The sequence below is a fragment of the Eretmochelys imbricata genome, chromosome 2 (genome assembly GCF_965152235.1).
Source record: "Eretmochelys imbricata isolate rEreImb1 chromosome 2, rEreImb1.hap1, whole genome shotgun sequence".
In the NCBI taxonomy this organism is placed as follows: domain Eukaryota; kingdom Metazoa; phylum Chordata; order Testudines; family Cheloniidae; genus Eretmochelys; species Eretmochelys imbricata.
In genome coordinates, this window is record NC_135573.1 from 83384299 (window position 1) to 83406230 (window position 21932).

At 41.8% G+C, this 21932-nt stretch overlaps 1 protein-coding gene across 1 annotated transcript; it reads left to right on the plus strand.

Annotated features, from left to right (window-relative positions):
• The first annotated feature begins 468 nt into the window (after positions 1-468).
• Positions 469-6827, plus strand: ADCYAP1 (adenylate cyclase activating polypeptide 1). Its single transcript, XM_077809050.1, has 5 exons — positions 469-569; positions 3040-3222; positions 3697-3792; positions 4684-4818; positions 6773-6827. The coding sequence occupies exons 1-5, from the start codon at positions 469-471 to the stop codon at positions 6825-6827; spliced, it is 570 nt and encodes a 189-aa protein (XP_077665176.1).
• The last annotated feature ends 15105 nt before the right edge of the window (positions 6828-21932 follow it).

Here is a 21932-nt window from a genome sequence, read left to right on the forward strand (position 1 = left end):
GCCTTCGGCTGCTTTGCTCGTCAGAGAGGCGATACCACCCGAGGTTTAACTATTTCGGCTGCAACTTGGGAGACAGTTTTTTGTTTTTGTTTTAAATCTACCCTTTAATTGCGCAGCCAAACGCTCTTAGTGCCGGGTGTTAAGAGTTTGATGGTAAGGAAAATGTATCTCAGGCATCTCAGCAGCTTTAACTGGAGAGGTCGGGTTTCGTTAGCCCAGGCACTTTGTGTGTGTGTGTGCGCGCGCGCGCGCCTGTGTGCTGGGAAGTGGGGGTTGTGTCTGGTTGTAATTGAAGACGCGGCTCCACACAAATCGCGCACACGTTTTGTTGTTGTTACATCGAGCACACTTAAGACTTGATTTCTAACTGGTTAGATTTTGCTCGTGGCAAAGCTAGAGGGGAAAGGGAGCGTGAGGGAAGCATTTTGACAGCTGCTGTTTCTTTCTTCCCTGATACACAGAGTGGCAATGTGTAGCAAAGCGATCCTAGCGCTACTGGTCTATGGGATAATAATGCACTGCAGCGTCTACTGCTCACCTGCTGCTGGATTTCAATACCCTGCGCTAAGGTAGGTGCCTTCTTTATCCCTCCCTCTTCCCAGTCCCTGCAAGACTCGCATCCCTGGCTGTCCCCGTCAGTTATGTCCTTGCATCTTGGTAATAGAGAGCAGAGAGCACTGGCAGGTGGTTGTCTCCCAGACTCTGTGCGTGTCTGATAGGTTTTACTCTCCCTCTCTTGCGAACGGAGTAACGCTCTTCCGAGCAATGAAAAGCACCCAGAAAGAAAAACTAAAGAGCAAAACCCCCGCCGCCTCCTATTTACCGACTCCATCTACCCTCTTGGAGAGCGGGGAAAAGAGACTGGGGACTGAGGCTGCTTGATTAAAAGTCCAATTTAGTTCCTGTGGCAGGGAAACTAGAATAGATTCTTATGTTCGCCAGGAGATGGAGGGTTTAATGGACTGGCCCCTTTCTTCCATCAGGGCTTCTTAGCCAGAAGGATCTTGCGCTGTATTATTTCCTACACACGCGTGCCTTACTCTTATCCCCTTTTCTCCTAAATAATAGGGAATAGCTCTGACTTTGGTCTTGGTGAAAGTATTCGATTTCTGTTAACTGGGGTCCTGAATGAAGCATGGTTCTCAGAAGCCAGCGTAAGCCTTATAGGAAAAAGCTGATTAGCCTTTTAGTGGATCCATTTTTCTATATGAACTACAGTGCAATAACACATAATATATATATTTCCGGCCACCTCTGAGCCTAACTTGAGTGGCGATAACCTGCGAAAAAGGAGTTGACAGGTACTTCCAGAATAGACAGTACCTAGATGAAAGCATTTTGAAGCATACAGTTAGAAAAATATTTTAATGACACATTTCCGGCAGAAGGGTTTACCAGCTATTAAGGAATATGTGTAGATATAGATAAAACTTAGTTTTACAACACATATAATAGCTCTCTATATTCTCTCTCTAATATAGATCTAGATATGTTCCAGAATTAAGTTCCTGTATCATAGCAGGGTAGAATCTGTCCCCACCCGGTGATATTGGTTAAAGTACTTTAAGTACTATTTTCCAGCTCTTTTTTTAGAAGTTCGCTGGATGGGAGAGGGGGGCTACTGTAGTACTCAGGGCTGGGCAGAGTGTGATCCGGCTCACTCTTCCTGAGATCGGTTCAGGATTCCGTAAGACGCTCTCGCGCTCACCAGATTCAGAGCAGGATTGTTAAGACACCGGAGCAGAGCTGCCAGGATTTCAGAACTATCTTCACCTATCGAGCCGAGTGTAGGGGCAGCCCCCAGGCCAAACCTATATAACAAAGGACGACTTCCCAGCACTTTATAGCAGGGAGTGAAGCTTTACACAGCGGCAATCAATCAACTTCTGGCTCTAGCCTGCTGTAAATCTGGCTTCCCTTAACGAGCAGCGCTTCTTACAACAGAAGAATGGGGGAGCTTTCCTATCCACCCATCTTAGCTCCCTCGGAAAATTATGCAGCTCTATTTATTCCGCCCATTAAGTCCCACAGGGGACACGCTCGTGGTTCAGCACTAATGTACATGCAACATCTGAACTGCGAAACTCACTCTGGAGCTCATGTGAACGGTCGGAGCTCGCCCTTGGGTGCGGGGCAGCACACGCTCCGGAATGGTCTTAAACGAAGCAAAGCGTTACCCGGGGCTTTGGGATTCAGGTCAGCCTCGCCGCAGGGCCCTCGGATGCCAGAGCTGGGGGGAGCCGTCCCCGTATAAATGGCCAGTCCTTCCAGAGGGCGTTAGGTGGGGTGAGAAGGGACATTGGTTTGAGTGGACCGGGCTCGGTTCATTGAAGCGCCTGAATTAGCAAGAGCGAAACACTTTACACGCATCTATTATTAATCTCCCTGCCAGAGCTCGGAGACAAAAATAGCTGCCTGAAACGCTCAGTGACCTACATCTTGCCGCAGAGAGAGAGAGGGGGAAAACAAAACTCAAGCGATCTTCAAGGACAGAGACACCATTCAACGAAAAACACAAACAAACACAAGCCCCACCCCGATCCCACTTGGTGTGAGAAAGGAGGAGCAGTCATTTGCTAACGGCAGAGTTTCTGATCTCTCGGGGGGCCTGGAGGCGGGGTGGGTGGGGGACTAGAGAAAGCTGGTGTCTTTCAATGGGAAGTGCTGTTTTTCTCTCGCTTAACTTATAGCCCCCTTCCCATGCGCCTGGGTATGTAGTTTGGAAAGCGATCAGGATTCGTGCTGGGAGAGGTGGGTAGTGATCAGCTGCTTACTTGGCAGCCCCTGGACTTGTTTCTGGCCCCAGCCTCGCAGCAGGTTGGTTTGCTTGTGTATTTCTCTCGCGCCTGGCCCTATACTGATGCGGAGGCGGGGGAATGAAGTGAAGGGGCTGGGGGTAGAGGGGTAGGTGTAATCTTGTCTGTGGGCTCCTCTAGCAGGGCCTTCAGTCCAGGCTCGGAAGTGCCCATGTTAAAACCCACTAGATCCCTGGCAGAGGAGTAGCCCTTAATAACAGTGATCAAATACTCCTATGTGTAGGATTTCTCAGGAGGCGTCTGAATTCTTGCCCTTTGCTTTCCGGGCTAGGCTGGAAGATGAAGTTTATGACGAGGATGGAAACACGCTGCAGGATTTCGCCTTTGACAACGACCCCCTTGGCATAGCGAACCCTTCATCCATGATAGACGACATGTACACCCTGTACTACCCACCGGAAAAGAGGTGATTATGGGACGCCCTTGGTGGGGCGCATGACTTGAGCTGGAGCAAACCGATCCTTGTCCATCCCATTCAAAAGAGCCGCCCCAGATCTCTCCCTCCGCGCCCTGCCGCCCGAATAAAGGCTCGAGCAGATTAAGAGCGTCCCTTACCTCCCGGCAGGCGGGGGAGGGGGAGGGGGAGGGGGAGGGAAGCAGGCTGCCCGCGGAAGGGTTAGTGATGGCACGCCGTGAAACACACCAGACGCGCCAGGCGAGCGCTGCGCTCAGGAAATGAGCCGGGTGGCTGGGAGGGCTCTGCTGTCCCTGGGGGTCCTCAGGCGGAGGCCGCCCTCTGCACCCAGGGTAAATATAAGCCACCTGCCAGCCAGGGGCTTCCTTCCGCCATTCCGCCTTGGAGTGAGGGGCTGCTGAGGTCCGGTCCCCAGGCTCGGACACTGATCTTTCTTTCTGTGTTTAATCTTTGTTTCCTACTTAGGCACGCCGATGGGATATTTAACAAAGCCTACAGGAGAGTTCTGGGTCAGCTATCCGCTAGGAAATACCTACATTCTTTGATGGCCAAACGGGTGGGGTAAGATTTGTATTCGTTGTTTATTTCACTTAAGACGAAACCATCTTTCTATTAAACCACGTGTAATGTACCACCGGTGTATATTTGTTATGCTCGCTGTGTGGTTGGTGTTTCGCGCACTAAGCAACACACCCCTCTTGAAAATGTCAAAATCCACGAGGGTTTTTGCTCGATCTCATTCTCTGACTCCAAGTGAAAGGTGCAGTGAAAAACCCAGATGGCTAGTTGATGATCAAAATCTGGTCATTGTGAAGAAAGTCCAGTAGCCCAATGATTCAGTAGCCCAGAGATTCAGGCGATAGCCGGTGGGAAGAATCGCAACAAGAGATCCGTCGTAAGTGGAGATCTGGGTATTTTAAGAGAGCTCTCCATTGTAAAGAATAGAATTCACCACACCACAGTGTAGCGGGGCTTAAACAAAACGCGTTTAAAGTCAGACATCCTGGCACGCGGCAAACCCAGTGTAATGAAGATAATTTCGGCAGAAGGTAACATTTTAATAAAGCCCATGGGGAAATAGATTTCATTTTCACAATGAATAATTCATGGCATGAATATATTGTCTCCTGACTGTCGGCGTATATTATGATCAGATTTCAACCTCACCGCGTGTTTAGATAGATTCTTGTTTCGTTCTGCCTCTCTGATGTCTACATGTTGCTTTAGTTGCTTCATCCCCCCCTCCCCCCCGCCCGCCCCAAATCGAACAGCTTTGGAAAAATAAACAAAACAAATACAGCTTTCCCTAAGTGACAAATCATCGTCAGAATCTGGAAAGGTTAAAGCAGCCCGGGGGCTACCAGAGCCAAAATGCAAAGCGGGGAAGGCCTCCAAAGTGCAGGCAGGACAGGGGAGTGGCTCCAGATGTTGCAACTGTCCTTTGCCTTGCAGCGGTGCCAGCGGCCTGGAGGACGACTCGGAACCGCTCTCCAAACGGCACTCGGATGGCATCTTCACAGACAGCTACAGTCGCTACCGGAAACAAATGGCTGTCAAGAAATACTTGGCAGCGGTCCTGGGGAAAAGGTATAAACAAAGAGTTAAAAACAAAGGACGCCGAGTAGCGTATTTGTAGCGCTGAGTAACCCACCACTCTTGTGTATACAGAGCCCCCCCCAAAAGAAAAACAAAAGTCATTTCCAAAGTGACTGAACAATCACCGCTCCTGTGTTATCTAAACATGTATTTATGTATGAAGTAAAGCCATTAAATGAATATTTTGATAATAATATTGTTTTTCTTTTTGTATAAAAGCACTAGAGAAACGCACAGATCTACTTTGTGGACCAATCATTAAGTTATATATAATATATAAATATATATATATAAATACGGCTGATAGAGAACAATTCTTCATATAAAGCCTGCACAAGAACAAAAAAATCGCCTGAGCTGTTTATGTTTTTATATAAAATAAATAGAAAAAAAGACAATCATTGTTTGAATATTGCTCCTATTTTTGTAAGTGAAATTTAAAGGAGAGTATTTTTATCCACGACAGGGTCGAAGACATTAATAGTCACCATTTGCTACTGTACATAGACACTGATGCCCTGCTACAAGGGGGTTATGGTGATAATGATTTGGAAGAATTGCTGAAGCAGATTCTTCTCCCCAAGGAGTCTCAAGACAGGCTCCTTTACCACTAGCCTATTTTAAGGGGGCAGTGCCCCCCTCCCCCGCGAAAGATTTCAATTTTTCTGCTTTCTTTGATTCCACTTTTATATGCATTTGTGTCTCTCAAACACTGAGCTTAGAAGATAATTCTCCTGTGGTGAAACAACAGCTCTGTCAAAATTGTGCACCTCTGACAATTGGAGGGGAAAAATATTTAGCCCCATTCATGGTTCTTCTAACTGATTGGGCATAGCTACATTACAAAGCCAACCGGAAATTAGAGCTATTGGAAACCATTTGAAATTTCGATACTGGAAGCGATAGCTAGAGCACAGATCAGAGAAGAGGTGCCCCTAATGAATGCGTGGTTTTAGGCTGCCAGAGGGTCTGGGGAACATGAGACAATTCCACTTTAGATCCACTACCCGACTGACCGTGGGTAGCTCGGTATTGGAACTTGATGCAAAGTATAATGTGTTACTCTCCAGTGCTGTCCATGCCTCTCATCATGTGAAATGACCAGGATTCTCTCCTTTGAATTTTTCAAGCGGAGTTGCTCCTTTCCTTTGTTGTTTTCTTGTGGACCCTTCCTCTTCCCAACCTGTCTTGCACTATTTAAGCACGGTTACCCATCTGAGTCACTTCTTCTTCTTCTTTTCAATTTAAGGTTGTGAACGCCTCTCACTCTTTTGTTCTGTTTGATGCAAGCTCTTATTGTAAAAGTTTAGGAACCCCTGTTGTAGCTACCACTAAATAATTATGCACTACAACTAAAGTTTTGTTCTTGTTTATTGAGTTTGGAGGTAAAATGTATTTTTCTACATTATGGCTTATTGCTTAGTAAAATTTATTTCATAAAACAAACTTTTGTCATAATAGAATGTGTAGTGTTCACATGCGGGTGAGTTTCTAATAACCGATGAATCATTTCAACCTCAGCTTTATATGTACGGATTCATAGCTTACCTTCTGGGGGAAAGACAAACCAAACCAGCCCGAGGGAACTTTCCATTCCTTCTCCTTGAAAGGTGACTAAAGAGGACATGTACGTATGTTTCCTTTCAGATCCCAAAACATATTCTAGAGGAAGCTTTTGAAGGCAAATAACCAGCCCTAAATTACTGTCTTCGGTTGCTTAAAAAGAAAAGCCACTTGTACAATTTAAAAGACTTTTCATTTTCCTTTACCAGTCTGATCCGCGTGAAGTAATAAATCAAAGAAAACAGAATTGAGTTTGGAATCCCAGGCGGGATGGCGAGTGCCAGCGGAGCTTATTGCAAACAGTGCTAGGACAGAGGCATTCGATCTATGCCTGAGAAGTGTGTATGAAATCAATCTTACTTTAATTTTGCATTCTCCTCAGGCAATGTGACGCAGGATGCAGTTTGCAGCTTTTCGTGCCTTTCTTCGCCTTTTAAATCGCCACGAATTCACAGATGGCTATTTAGTGGCCCTACAATGCTGCAACACATCAGCTTGCATTTTAGTCTTAATGATTTGTTCTTGGATAATCGGCAGACGTTGCTGTATTTGTGTCAGCTGTGGTATAATGAAATAGGGCTCTATTGACGTTTTATTTATGAACTATCATTTCGAGTTCAGTGGCTAGTTGCAAGCATTATAAAGTGATCACATAGGTTATCCTCTGTATAATTTTTAGAAAAACCAACAGCCTTACTAAAACGGAGCAGATTTGAGATACAGTGATAATTTAGGTAGATGTTAGTCTTGCAGATCTTATTTTGTGTGCAACTGAATATAAAAATAACTTAAAGTATTATTACACACATGATATATATAACTAGGACTTTGATAACTGTTATATAAAGTGTGTAAAGTTTGTATTAATAAATTTTTGTAAACAATGCAACTTTGTCTAATGTTTGGGGGAGAAATCTAGCAGTTAACAGCGAAAGCTGTATTTCATTTAAAATCTATTTAATTAGTTTAAATTTAAAGCAATATTTTCTAACATTTTTTATGTCTGGAATATCTTTTTTTTTTTTATTAAGCCTTTACATATTTTCATCAGATGTCCTCTAATCTTTTATTGATGGGTTACTTCTATATTCAAGTAGACTAAAAAGTAATTACTGAAGTAGAAAAATCAAGCTTCATGCGCACTAGATAAATAAGCTTGCCTAAAATTTACAGACAAAAACCAGCCAATGTCCTAGAATAGCCTTTCCCCCCCAAAGTATTTAACAATTCCTATACTTAGGAATTGCTTATACTTGCCAAACAGGAAAAGCTTAATGGAACTTTCACCTAAACTCCTCCAATGAACATTCTGGTACACAAAAATATACTTTGTAATATTACTTGTCTTGGGGGAGGGCAACACCCTTGTACTGGGTTTAAATTATACCAAGTGAAAACTTGGCTGTACTAAAATAGGTATACTGTAGCACATGAAGAGTTAATTAGGTTTCTTAAATAGAAATGTATCTAGTAGCTATATATAAAAAAAGGGTATTTGCAGGCTGGTTTGTCAGTACAAAGTCCACTCAGAAAATTCTACAGGGAAATCTTCAGTTAAACGTTTCAAGAATATTTGGAAAATGCTGACATCACTTTGTGCATGCCTATGATCATTATTGCTATAGTAGCTCAGGGATCTATTGAGGTCCCTTCCAGTCCTATATTTCTATGACTCTATGACTGTACTTAAATATTTTGGGAAAGGCCCAGCAATTTAGGTTAAATTTTTCTATCTGAGAACAAACAAATGTGCTGTTCAAACCTCAGAAGGGTCACTTAAATAAAAAGTTTAAGCCACAGGAATACATTACAAAGTCCCAGCAAAATTTTAAAATGAATTTCCAAGATTTTTCATTTTTTTAACCATAAAGCCAGTGCCTATAAAAGATTTCTTAGATCCTCTGTGTCCAGTGTCAGTTTTACTCAGTTTACAGGTTAGTTTAGGCAACAACATGTCACTAATAAACAGGAAATACTGAGATAATGCAGACAAGATGGTAGTGTCAATATTTTAGCACGAGGAATGGCTACAAGTATGATTTTTTTCAGATCTCAGTCATAGGTCAGGGACAGAAATGCAAAGGAAAATGCAGTTTATGAAATTGGTTTCTCAAACTGATAGAGAAAGTGAGTGAAACCACTGTTTCCCAAAGGAAGTCTCCACTGGAAAACAGTAATGAAGTTAAGATCTTTTAGGTATAGTGGCTTGGAAGGTGAAATTTGGGAAATTAAAAACCACCATCTCACTCAACATGGCATCAACCCTAGTTTAAGATGTGAAGAAAGCGATGTATAGTTTTAAATGATATGCATCCAAGGATGTCTGTCAAAACAAGGATTGCTACCTTAAGAAGCTCTACCCAATCATTTAAACATAAATATTAAAAATACTCTTCTATAATATTACACAATACTTACGAATGATGGGCTTTGTGCAAATTCTTTGTATTGTAAAAGATCGTTAAACTTTAGACACTTTAAAAGATATAGACATGGAGAAAAAAAGCAGGAATAATAAGTAGGATATAGTTCTGGGACCCTGGATTGTAAAGATTAAAGTGCACTATTGACGTTCCGTGGCTTCCCCAAATTCCATTTAGCAGAGTGCTGAGTACACTGGAACAAAATCATCCCTAGTATAACCCTATTACCTTCAGCAGAGTTACACTAGAGATGATTATGGCTCAATATATTTCTCACCAGAAAACTTCTATGGAGATCTGGCATACAACACAAAGTTTCTGATTGCAAATAACACTGTAAATACCTGCAAAGCTTAGGAATTGAGTGCACCTGGAAGCACAGCTCAAACCACCTAGTTGTTCCCCAGAGCTCAGACAACAGTATTATTTTAAATCAGCAGAACTTCTTCCTGACTTCGGAGAGCTATCAGATTAGGGCTTGCTTTTGAATGTGCTGAAATTTGTTTGGAAGCTGTTTCCAATAGTCTTGAATATTCTCTAACATTCAAGTTTACCTGTAGAACTTACACATTTTTGTCTAAGGTTCAGGAAGAATTTGAAATCTGCAGCAACTATTCTTTGATGGCTAGCAGGCAACTTCAGAACGAAATTTCAGGAGGTAAATATTTTAAGCTTCATCATGCAGTCTTCTTCAGGCAAAACTCCCAGCAAAAATCCCAAGTGGAAGTTTCATCTGAGCAAGAACTGCAGGGTCCCTCCCCAAAAGTGCAAATACACCTCAGTAATTATTTTCATGATTTTAAGGACAGAAGGGACTATTATCAATGAATGACAAAGGCCACAGACTTTCACCGACTGATTCCTGTATCAAGCTCTTAATTTCAGATTGAGCTATATCATGTCTTTTAGAAGGGTAGCCGGTTTTAATTTAAAGATTTTAAGTGATGGAGAATCTATTATATCTGTGGGTAAGTTGTTCCAACTGTTAAAAAATGGAGCCGTATTTCTAGTCTGAGTTTGTCTAGCATCAACTGCCAGGTATGGGATCTTGTTATGCTTTTGTCTGCTAGATTAAAGACCCTTTACAATCAGAAATCTTCATGTAGGTACTTGCAGATCACAATCAAATCACAGCTTAACTGCTGTTTTCTGATAAATAGATTGAGATTATTTAGCCTCTCACTGTAAGGCAGGCTGTCCAGACCTCAAATAATTCTTGTAGCTCTTTTCTGAACACTTGCAAACTTATCAACATCCTTTTCAAAGTGTGGACACCAGAACTGGACATACTATTCAGTAATGCTCTCACTAATGCCATATACAAAGGCAGTACCCACCTACCTGCTTGATAATCTCCTTCTTGTACGTTCAAGTATCACATTTGCTTTTTTTGGCTGGGTGTGAACACCATGCTGGGAGCTCATGTTCAATGGGTTATCAACCATGAGATGTAAATCCTTTTGAGTCACTGCTATCAAAAATACAGGGCCCACCCTCCTATCAGTAGACCTACATTCTTGGTTTCTAGGTGTATGTCCTGCATTTAGCTGTATTAAAGCCCATGTTGTCCATGCAATCCAGACTGCGCTATAGAATTGACTTGTCCAAGTCATTATTTACCGCTCCAATTTTTGTACCATCTACAAACGTTATTATTTACTATCTGCTTCAATCATCCTTTCTCAGACCGATAGCTTCTTACTCTGTGAACAGTCCCACTGAAATCAATGGGAACAGTTGCTTATATGGTAGTAATCAGTGGGTTAGATTCCTCTCTGATATATCTCTACTGAAGTACACCAGGGATTGATTTGGCCCACTATACTTAAGAGTGTAACACTGAGCCCCTAGTGGGAATACTATGGCAGAGAGAAACGGGAGCAAGTGACACAGAAAATAAACTGACTTTCTTGGCATGTGCTTAAGTGTGGCCCACATCATCTTAATTTTACATGAGCAGTCCTCTTAGACTAAATTCGGCAAGGTACCACTCACACCGAAATAACATGTGAAGTCCGCTTGAATGGTGAATGCTTTTGCCAGGGTTGAGTTTGGCTCCTGGACATCAATGGGACTATTTACATGTAGATGGCAAACAGCACATGGCCCTATACAGGCAACCCACTGAAATGCTAAGTCACAAAGGTTACAAAATCTTTGGCAACAATTAGTTTTGTTGAGAGGTTTGTCTGGACCTAAAAAAACAGATTTCATTTTGAACAAACAAATTTAAGAACCATAAAGATGCCAAATGAAAAGTTGGATAGTAATGAAGACTGGTGTCCTGTGTTTGAGGTTTATATAAACATTATTGTTACCTAATATGGTGTACAGGTACTCTTTCGATCGACAAGAAAGCATTATCTAAGATAGATATTTGTATCCATCTCTGTAACAGTATAATTTCTTTAAGTGAATCATAGACCTGGCTTGACTTCAGGTTATGAAACAAGTTACTTATTACTTCAGATAGCCCAATGCAATAGAACCTCATTCATTTCCATGTCACTAAGATGTACTCTCCATAATGTGGATACAACAACAGCCTAACTTTCTGCAACAATTTAATGGCAAAATGCTGTATTAAGGTCTCATGCTATTAAGACTTTATTACATCCATAAAATAAACCATGGAAGATTTCCTACTATTACATAGCTACACTACATAGGAAAGTGTCTATTCACCATGAATGCAGATCTCACAGCTGATATCTTCGAAATAGAAACATTAGCCAGGAAGAGAAAAGGGTCCTTTTGAGGGTGAAGATTCAGCAGCAAAGAGAGATGACTCCTCTCCTCCCCTTTTCCCACTGATACTATTAGACTATAGGGATCTGGGTCTTATCCTGACTCGCCTCCCCACTAGAGCCATCTGTGGGGAAAGATGGACCCAAGGTTTGCAAAGGGTCTTAAGGTGAAGGGAATTAATGAACATAAGTTCTCTATTTATCACTCCTGTCTGGGGCAGCTCTGAAGCTCCTGGTCCTTGACCATGGCCTGGGAACGTATTACATCTACCTCATGTCCCAAGGATTGGTCAACGCAATATGCTATCAATTTTTGTAGGGCTAGCATGCCCCTTCTGACTGCAAATTAGGTTCAGGATTTTGCATGTGGAGAAGACAGATGGGAGAAATAGTTCTCCATGTTAAATGTATGTTTTCAAGACTTGACTAACAGATCTAACTATATTCAATGGTAAAAAGCTACATTAATGCAAAGTTATGGCTTGTTGTTGTTTGGTCTATGGTCCCCTCACAGAATGTTGAGTTGAGCAAAACTCAAACATATGAAAACCAGGATATGAACAATTAAGGATGCCCATGCAACCTTAACCCTCCCCTCTTTCAGCAATGCTCCAATACGCCCTGGTAACACGCATACCTTTACGCTGCCAACCCCACAGTTGCTGAAATGTACAAACTCTTCACTGTCTTTTACAGCCTATTCATTCTCATCCACTAGATTGCATCTAACACTATTAAATGTGTGTGTTGGGGGGGAGGTAGTTTCGCATGCCACTTTCTTCTTACCTTCTTCCAGAAATTCCTCACTATTCACATAGCACATACTCTCACACTGGCCCTTGGCACTATAAAATTTAGGGGGTTGCAAATTCTGGCATCCACTCATACACTTCGGCAGCTCCCCAGAAAGAATACCACACACATACAATGGAAGGACCACTTCACAGCCTTTACAACTGCATTATACTTACAGGGTATCATCTCACTTTAAAATCCCCTTATACTCCAGCTCACTGCTGACTTTATCCTTTATAATAAAAGGCCTATGCCTTGCTATTGACATAGCCTACGCAATTCTGCATAGAAAGGATGCATACTCATACTGCATGCTGAAGATACACATGCACACCATCTCTTTCCTCACAGAAGTTAGGGTGTGAAACATAGATCTCCTCATCTCACAGTCACAGCTCTGCCACTCACGCCAAAGTAAACCCCCGATCTTGCAAATCCACCTCTACCAAGCAGAGCTAACTACTGCCTCCACCTGATACTGACCACACTCGCTTTACCTGGAGTGCATGCAGATAAATGCTTATGCTGCTCTCATATCCCAACTTGCTACTCCCCTATGCCCTGATAATTACACAGAGCACACAAGTCTGCATAGAAATGATGCATCCTGGATCCTGCAGCTCTTCCCTTTGCTCACACATGTTGGAGGGTGCAAAATAGCTCTTTCACACATCTCAAAGTAATCCCCACGTCCTCATGTCACAAACACACCTTTACCAAGCAGGCCCAACTAATGCCTCCACCATTTACTGTAGATACACCTAACACATTGACTTCACCTGGAGTGTATGCAAATATTTCCCATTGGCTACTGCCAGCTCCAGGGGGCCAGAAGGAAGGCATTGTGGGCAATTTTTTTCCTTTTTGTCCTTTAATAGTGTTAGATGGAATTCTTTTGGTAAGAGTGAATGGGTTGTAAACAGAGGTGAAAAGTTTGTATACTTCAGCAACTGTGGGGTTGGCAGAATAAAAAACTGCATGTTAATTGGGGATACTGGGACATTGTTGAAAAGAAGGCAGAGTTAAGGTTGCACGGGCAACCTTAACTGTTCATTTCCTGGTTTTCAGACCTTTGAATTTTGCTCAAATCATCGTTCTGTGAGGGGATGGCATATCACCAACCAACCTTAATTCTGCATTAATGGAGTTTTTTGCCATTGAATTTCCTGGGTTTTTTTTTGAACAAGAGAAGACATGATGTTGTTAGGCATTAGTAGTCATTTAGACAGTTGTTTATATCATGTCCCACAATTAGCAAACTAAGCCAGCAGTCCCTCCCACCCCCACATCAGCTGTGTCAGACCATCCTTGCTTGAGTATGCCTTCTGAGCCATGTCCTTGACCTATTCAGTGCATTTACTCCTCTAACCCAGCCCCCTCCCCATGACTGTACGTAGGCCTCCCCATGGCAAGCAGGGAACGCAACTCCCTGAAGTCTTCTCTCCCTAGTATACAAACATTTTTATTGCCGTTGCTTACTCCCTCCTATAACCTGACTCACATGCAGCACCTGGAGCAAAGGACAACTATGTTAAGTGGAATAGTGTTGGAGTGCAGGAAGGTTGGGTTACAGGGTGGCTGGGGTGCATTGGCAGAGCTGGGAGGTTGGGGTGCAGGTTGGCTGGGGATTGGGGAATACTGGCAGAGCTGAATGGTGGAGGCAGGTTGGGGGCAAGGTGTTTGAGGTGCACAGGGCAGATCTGGGGGGTGCCCTGCTTTCCTCACTGGAGCACAAAACCTCTTTCACCTCCCCTACCATCCCCCTTCTCATAGCACATCTCCCCTTGTTGCAGTCCCAAATCCTTTTCCCCCATTACTCCACTCATCTACTGCCTAATCGCCCCCCCTGGAAAAATTCACATGTGTAATCCCCCCCCACAAATACTTTGATTACATTCTCCCTGCCACCTCTGACTCACAAATTGTAGCAACCTTCTGCCATTTTGTCTTAGGCAGGGGCTTATGATTAACTTATCTTTAGTTATGTTAATTGAAGGGTGACTTCACAGCAGTCCAGAGTTCTGTGATTCATCCATTCATTATACTCCCTCAGTTTAACAGTAGAAGGCAGCAGAAAGAAACCATTTTGGTGGGGGGGACTTTTAACTCAGGAACCCCTTGGTTAAATGATCCCAAATCTGGATCCCTAACTCTACCCTGCTCCCTCATGAGGCTCATCGAGTTTTAAAAGAATCCCATTAATGGTTCACATTTTAGAGGTCTTACAAGAGTTGAACTAGAAAGCATACACAGTAGCTGGAATGGAAACCTTCTAGCCCTATGTGTCTATTGGCGCACATGCAGAGTAAAACCATACATTTTCTTAAATGCTGTTCTCAGATTAGGTCCTTCAAAGATTTAGTGGGTACCATGTACTACCTTGGGTACAACTGAAGAGACTGAAACCAGTTTGACCCACTTCACATTAATCGTTTGACATCACATTAATCTCCTTAACCAACCCACCCTCCTGGAAATTTTTACAAAAATAGCTGTTTTCCCCAGGCTCATATCTCGGGGAACCCTGGCTCAAATTACTCCAGATTTGGGTCATTAACCCTCCTGAGCCCCCCTGAGGCTCACTAAATTTCAAAGAAATCTGACTCTCCATGTCAATTTTAGAGGACTTGAACATGTTGACCTTTAAAGAGATATCTTGACTTAACCTTAACTATAGTGGTGCTCCCGTGGCACTCTGCTACCAGGTATGGACAGATTAGCCCGAAACTGTGACTGTGACATTCATCTTCCTGGTGAGAAGAGAGGTTATTTTTGTGTGGTGTAGCTCTGAGTGAGCTACATTATCTTTCCCTCAGGAGTGAAGATTAGTGCCATTAGAGATAACCGTTAGGTATGTTATATACATAAAACCATTCCCTCTACCCCCACCAATCCTCTGGACTGAAATATCATGGACAAAGAAAAAATGCTTAGGTGGTGTAGGAATTAGGTGTCTCTAAAAAGGGCCAGACTTTTAATCAGTTGTGCATTATCTGACCAGCAAAATAACAATATATGGGAGTTAAACTACAAAAACAGTAAAAGGAAAGAAATTTATCTCTCTTTATATATATTCTCTCTCTATATATATATTCTCTCTCTCTATATATTCTAATTCTATATCTATATCTATCTATAATTAGACAAATGTTAGAAACTGATATAAGTTAAAATATTTCTGTACTGGCCATAGCTAAACTTAGATACAACATCTAATTTACAGTGACGTCTTTCTTTAACAAGTTTTATAAGAGGGATGATTTAAGTCCAAGGAAGTCGATGAGTCATCTGCATGGTGGGCCACTGACTGAGCTAAGTTTAGAATCAAAGGGAAGTTAGGCTCTTTTGGTTCTAAGTTTTACCATTACATCTCATTGTCTCTCTCTTTTTTTAGTATTTTAGTATTCTCTTTGTTTATTTAAGAAAAGTCTTGTCACATTTCCTTGTTCTTCTTGGTTGATTTCACACTTTCCTTTGTTTTTTTTGTTTTTGTTTTTATTTGGTAAATTATGAACTTTTATTTAATACACTAATTTTGTTTTTTAAAAGGAAGTTACTTTGGTACTTTAAAGATGGTATTTTGAAGTGTCTCTGTTTTTCTCGAGCTATGATAAAAAATGACAATGAAAAAGCTGAGAATTATCCTGTTGGTGTTGGCAGCAAAGGGACATTTTTGTGGGTAAAAAAAAAATCACATTGTCTGCCTAACAGAAAATGAAACAACAGCTCACTCTCAACCCTCCCCCCGGCCCAAGTCTTCCTGTGAGCAGATGATTTTTTTGCATGTTCTAAGAGAAAGTCTACATATGCTGTGTAAGGCAAAACTCTCTCCCTTTCTGGGATGTGCCTTCAACAAACAGATAAACAATAACTCAATAAAATACAGTCCAATCTTTCTTCCCAGGTTGGCTGCTCCTAGGGTTCCATTCTCAGATAAACCCTAGGTCTTCTCTGTCTCAGTCCAAAGATCCCTTTGTCAATATAGCCTGATTCTTAAACCTGCTTCCTCTCTGTATGTTCCTTCCAGAGAGTGAGGCCACCCTCTCATCTTGGTATTGCTGGCACGTGTTGCAGGACATGGCTAGCTTTAGCCTTTGTTTTCAAGGCAGATGATTATGTCCTGGTCCATTCTTGGGTTTGTCCAACCTTTCCTACTCTCCTAGGGCAATAAATAATCAAATGAACATGTAAACAATTCTATACAGTTTAAGAATATGTATGTTTAATCATCTTTGGTTTTATTAGCTGATGTGATGCACTTCTATATTTTGTATTGGGTTGTGGCAATCATAACCTAGATAAAAGCCAGTGACTTTGTGATTTTTTTAAAAAAATTCCTTTTCTCATGGACAGTAGTTTCCATTGAAAGGAAGCATTTGTCAGATCCCCTTTGATCTGGTTATGCTAAATTGTACTTACAGTTTATAACACAGTGACTGCAATTATACTGCAGTTACATTGCAATTACAGTGTAATTACACTATTGCTTAGGCTTTTTAATGACAGCAGTCATTGCTAAATCTCATAACAACAGGGCTAACTACATGCCTGATAAATATAAATTTATATTGCAGTGTAAATATAATAAAATTAATGTAGATGGATTCTAAAAACACCTGGATTGAGTATAAAACAAAGCATAATAATACATTGTTCAGTCATGTATTAAACCTGCCAGTAATGGTCCAGAATCTGATATCCTTTCTCATGGGCATTGCAAAAATAATCCCATTTAATTGAATAGGACTCCGGTAGAGTAAGATGATAATGGGAGTAAAAGTGGCAGAATCTGGCCCATGTGACTTAGCAATAATTAGTGGTCAAATAGCATATACTCAGTGTAACTACTCTATAATTACAGTCACTGACTGCCAAGCTCTGATATCCTTACTCATAGTGATTAGTTCTTTACTCCACAAATAATAATCCTATTGAAATCAATGGGGCCACTCAACATGGGTAAGAGCATCAGAATCTGACCCCACCTTATTGAGTTGCCCATTTTCAATGTGTGCTATATTTTATTCTTTGACAACAGTGGTTCCCAGACTGTGGGTTGTCAAGCTGGAGAAGTGCAGTACTGCCTTGTAATATCATAGTGAGCTAAAGACAGTGTGATAAGTTAAATGCTTCCTTTTATACACTACTGTTACTGTTCTTTTTTATTAATGTGTATAGAACTTCTCTATAATTCCAACCTAATATGAATCTCTGAACACATGGGAAATACACTTCCTTTGGACACATTTGTGACCCTATCTGCTGATACAGAGCTTGAAGGGGGTTGTCAAATGCCTGCTGACTCCCTTACATGGCTACACTTATTGCAGATAGCAGTCAGGGTGGTAGCCTCTTTGGGATTGCTAAACTCAATCCTGTACAGGGGGGTGGGGAATGGCAAGGCAGGGACAGGCAATGGGTGAAACCTTTGCTCTGCCCCCTGGAAGGCACCTGTCCTCTACTGCAGCTGACCTTTGTGCCAAGTATAGGGCTGGTGCAGATTACTGGCCCTGGAGAGACTGAATCTCTGTGATCTAATCTCTGGTCTGCTCCCGTGTCTGAGCAACCATGTACTACCCATTTCTTGGGGTCTGTGGGAAAGCAACAATTGAGCTTTTCATTACCATATATTAAAAATCAGTGGAGAACAGGGAAACCAGTGGAAACAACATGCTCTAATAATAACACTAATAAAAAAAAAGGAAAGGTCTTATTTTAGCCTTTCACTTCTCATTCAGACATGACTGTTTACTTTTTAGAGCTAATTTAGATTTTTCACTATGACTTACAAATGATTTTGCTTGGTATACATAATCAAGGCAGATATTTTGATGTATCTGGAACACAGACTTTTGTTTCTATAACAATGCTTCCTGACACAAATGTCAGTAGAAAACATTATATGCTAATTCAGCGGTCTCATTTTGAAGGTTAGCACTGAACGTCAGCGGCTAAGACATGATGAAGTCGTCCAGTGTTTCAAGATTCTCCTTCTATAAACTGAAGGCAAACATTTGAATTCCAGCCTGAGTAGATCTGTAACTTTAATAAAGATCTTGTGAACAGTTGCACTAAAATAGTAAGGAAAGTACAGCCTTGTATACGGAACAGAATTTTTGCCAAAAATGTATAGAAACGCACTGATATGTCTATTTCTGCTACAGTCTCTTGATCATTTGTTCCCAAAGAAAATCCTTGGTTTTACAAAAAGTATTATTTGTTTTTTTCCGATTTTCACCCTACTTTTGCATCATTCAAATATATAAAAATAAATTGTTTTATTAAGCAAATACACTACACTGTGGGAAATATATGTATTCTGATAATACGTTAGTTTGTGTGTATATGCAAAGCTGCCTGTTGAAGTAAGGCTATATATTGGTCTAGAAGATACGCACAATAAGCAAACAGGCCCGCTTGGGAGCTCTGAAGTGTCTGTGCATCGGAACATACTGATGAATCTCATGCCCACCACATACCCATTTCACCATATCCACCAAAATAAATCCCGATATTTACCCAGAAAAATGATTAATAGTTTTTTGTACCCTTTTTTCAGCTGTTTTTGTTGTAGTAATAAACACCAATAAATTCCAGGGAAAAAAAATAAAAAAAACCCTGAAGACGAAGGGCCCTATATATATAGTCAGTGGCAAATATATACATGTATGTATGTAATCAAGCACATACATACACAGCTTGGTGTATATTAATAGAGACGCATGGGTATTAAAATACCATGGGCACTTAAGTATTTGCAGGCACCACCAAATTACTAGCAAAGATTCAGCGTATTCAGGATATGGCCTGTTTTTCAGAAGCACTGAGCACCTGTGACTTCCACTGAAGTCAAAGGGAACTGTGAGTACTCTGCACTTTTGAAAATGAGGCCAATAGAATTCAGTACTGAAGTCTCATCAGTAAATGCAATTTCCCATTGACTTCAGATGGAAGGTGGCATGTTGAACAACTGGATTGCTTTCATATATATAGCAATATGGAAGTCACTGAACTTTTGCTAAAATGACTGCCTTTTTCTGATCACTCTGGTATTAAGCTGCCTGGTATCTTAGTGAAAGACACAAACCAGCAGGAGTTTGTCAGAGCCTGGCAGCCTTCATAAGAAATTTTTTTGGTAAACTGAAGAGATCCAGATGGGTGTATTAAGTGAGTTTGGCTAAAAATAAAGAGCTGTGTCCTTCCCTATGATGAGACATGACTCCACATCAGAGCTGCTTCCACAGCCTGCCACCTGTCTTGGTGCCAGCGTAGCTTCCATGACAAAGGATCTCGGCTGATCACTAGCAAAGCTGAGTGATATTTAGCTAATTACGCTGAGGGTTTATGATAGTGTTCAGAGAGAAAGATAATGCTGAAGAATGAGCTGTTTCTTCAGTAACAGAGTGAACTGGACCCAGTCAATGGACATGCTGTACCAACAAACAAGACACATTAGAATGAAAAACTTCAGATAAAATTAAGACTGGATAAGTATTGTTTTCAGTACAGGACACCACTTAGAAACAACAAGGGGTGTGTGCAAATTGGATTCGTGGGCACAGAGGGTTCCACCATCTTTTATTATGCCAACTTCATTGTTAATAAAATATTTCCTAACATCATCATGGATTCGTTTTCTGTAATTGATTTATAATCCAATGTAAGGAAGCTTGCACACACAGCCGCGGAATCAGCCCTGACATGCACATTCTTTCATAGGTGGCGAGTAATATGGGCCCGTGGTGCCCATGCACCACCAATATTCAGGAATGTGGGCCCAGCTCCACCAATGTTTGGGGCTCTGCTACTGGCCCCATGCCTGGGGTTCTGGCTGCCGCCTGGGGAAACACAGCCGGCCCTGCGCCCAGGGCTCCGCTGCTGGCCCCACGCCCAGGGACACCAAACTTGTGTGGAATGTGTGGGGGTTTGGGGATTAAAATGAGAGAAGCAGAGAGGTAGACACAGAACAAATAGGAACCTGCAAACATAGATCTTGCTGAGGAGCCTGACCCTGCTCCCACTGTAGTTAGTGGGAGTTTTCCCACTGTGCTCAAAGGGAGAGGGGCTGGGCTCAAACTGTGATTTAAAATGTGTTTTAAAACCTGATGACCACGACATTTAACAGATTTCCAACTGCACATTGGAAACTAGAAGGTGCTGCTAAACAGGACAGCTGTACAGGAATGAATGGAGTGCTGAACGTAACAGCAGGAGCATGCAAAAAATAAAATGGAAACATTTATTAAAACAACCATCTTTCCTGTATATTGGACAGATAAGACCTCTTCCCTATGGTCTAGTGGAGATTTAAGACACAGATGTTCCTTGGGGGGAAAATTTTTCAGGGCAGGTTAGAGAATGAAAACATTGGAGCAATGAAGTAACAAACCCAAGAAGTAGCTTAATCTGCCGTACCATATACACATACCTCTAGTCACATTAATTCAGACATTTGAAGAGTTCAGCTAAATTAAGCAATAAATGGATAGGAATTATGAGCCAGATCCTAAACAGGTGTAAATTCGCATAGCATCGTTGACTTCGATGGAGATCCATTGATTTACATCAGCTGAGGAGCTGACCCAATAAGCAGAATGTAACATTTTAAAGTTGATATGTTAGGGTTAAATTTATATTAATTTACAAGGCAGGTGTACGGGGTGGGGGGGGGGACGGACTTAGACCTGTTCTGCGTACCACCTAAAATTATACAAACCTGGCACCCATGCATACTGTACATGGAGGTAATTTGCATGCTGGCATTCCATTTTATTTTCAAGCTAGCAGGAAACTGACAGATTTTTAGGGGCAGTGGAGAAGGATTTCCTTATAGCTATTGCAGAGAAAGGTGGGGATCAAGGGTTGCAATTCCACCAGGAAATAATTGTAATAATGACCCTGAGCCCTTAAACAGATCCCATGGATGAGCCACAAAGCTGCTGCTTTCACTTATCCTTACCTGACAACTGTGAGTCATTTTCAAATGCAATTCCACCAAGTGGCAGGTTGTTTGCTACAGAATACCATGAGCATTGTGGTACCAGGTGCAGTCAGTTCTTTAACGAGCCCCTTAGCAAATTTCCATAGTTTTACACAACTTGGTCTTCTTACAATTCACTCCGTGGAAGAGAAGGAAGCAATAGTGGGAATTTCCCTGGCAGTGTTGCTAGTTTTCAGAGGTCAGAAACCAGCTGCATATTGAGGCAAATGTATTGCTTTTTAGTAGGGTCCATGATACTAATGCAGACACGGAACTGAACAGGGTGCAAGTGTTCTTCAGCTGACTTAGCCTCTTAGCAATTGGTGGAACCCTTTAGGGAACTGCTGAAAGATTCCTGCAGACTCACTGCAGCAGCAGCTGCTCAGAACGTCCACCAGGGATCTAAAGGAATTGCAAGTGGCTCTCTACGTAGATAGAGTCTTGGCTGCATAGTCCCCAGGAAGGAACCCAAGGAGCAACCAAGCCCAGGAGGAAGGTTTGGGTTGCACTCCATGTTAAATTCTAAATAAAACCAGATCCAGGAAGCTGTGCATAGGGATGGTTGAAACTCAGAATTTCAGTTTTAGATGCTTTGAA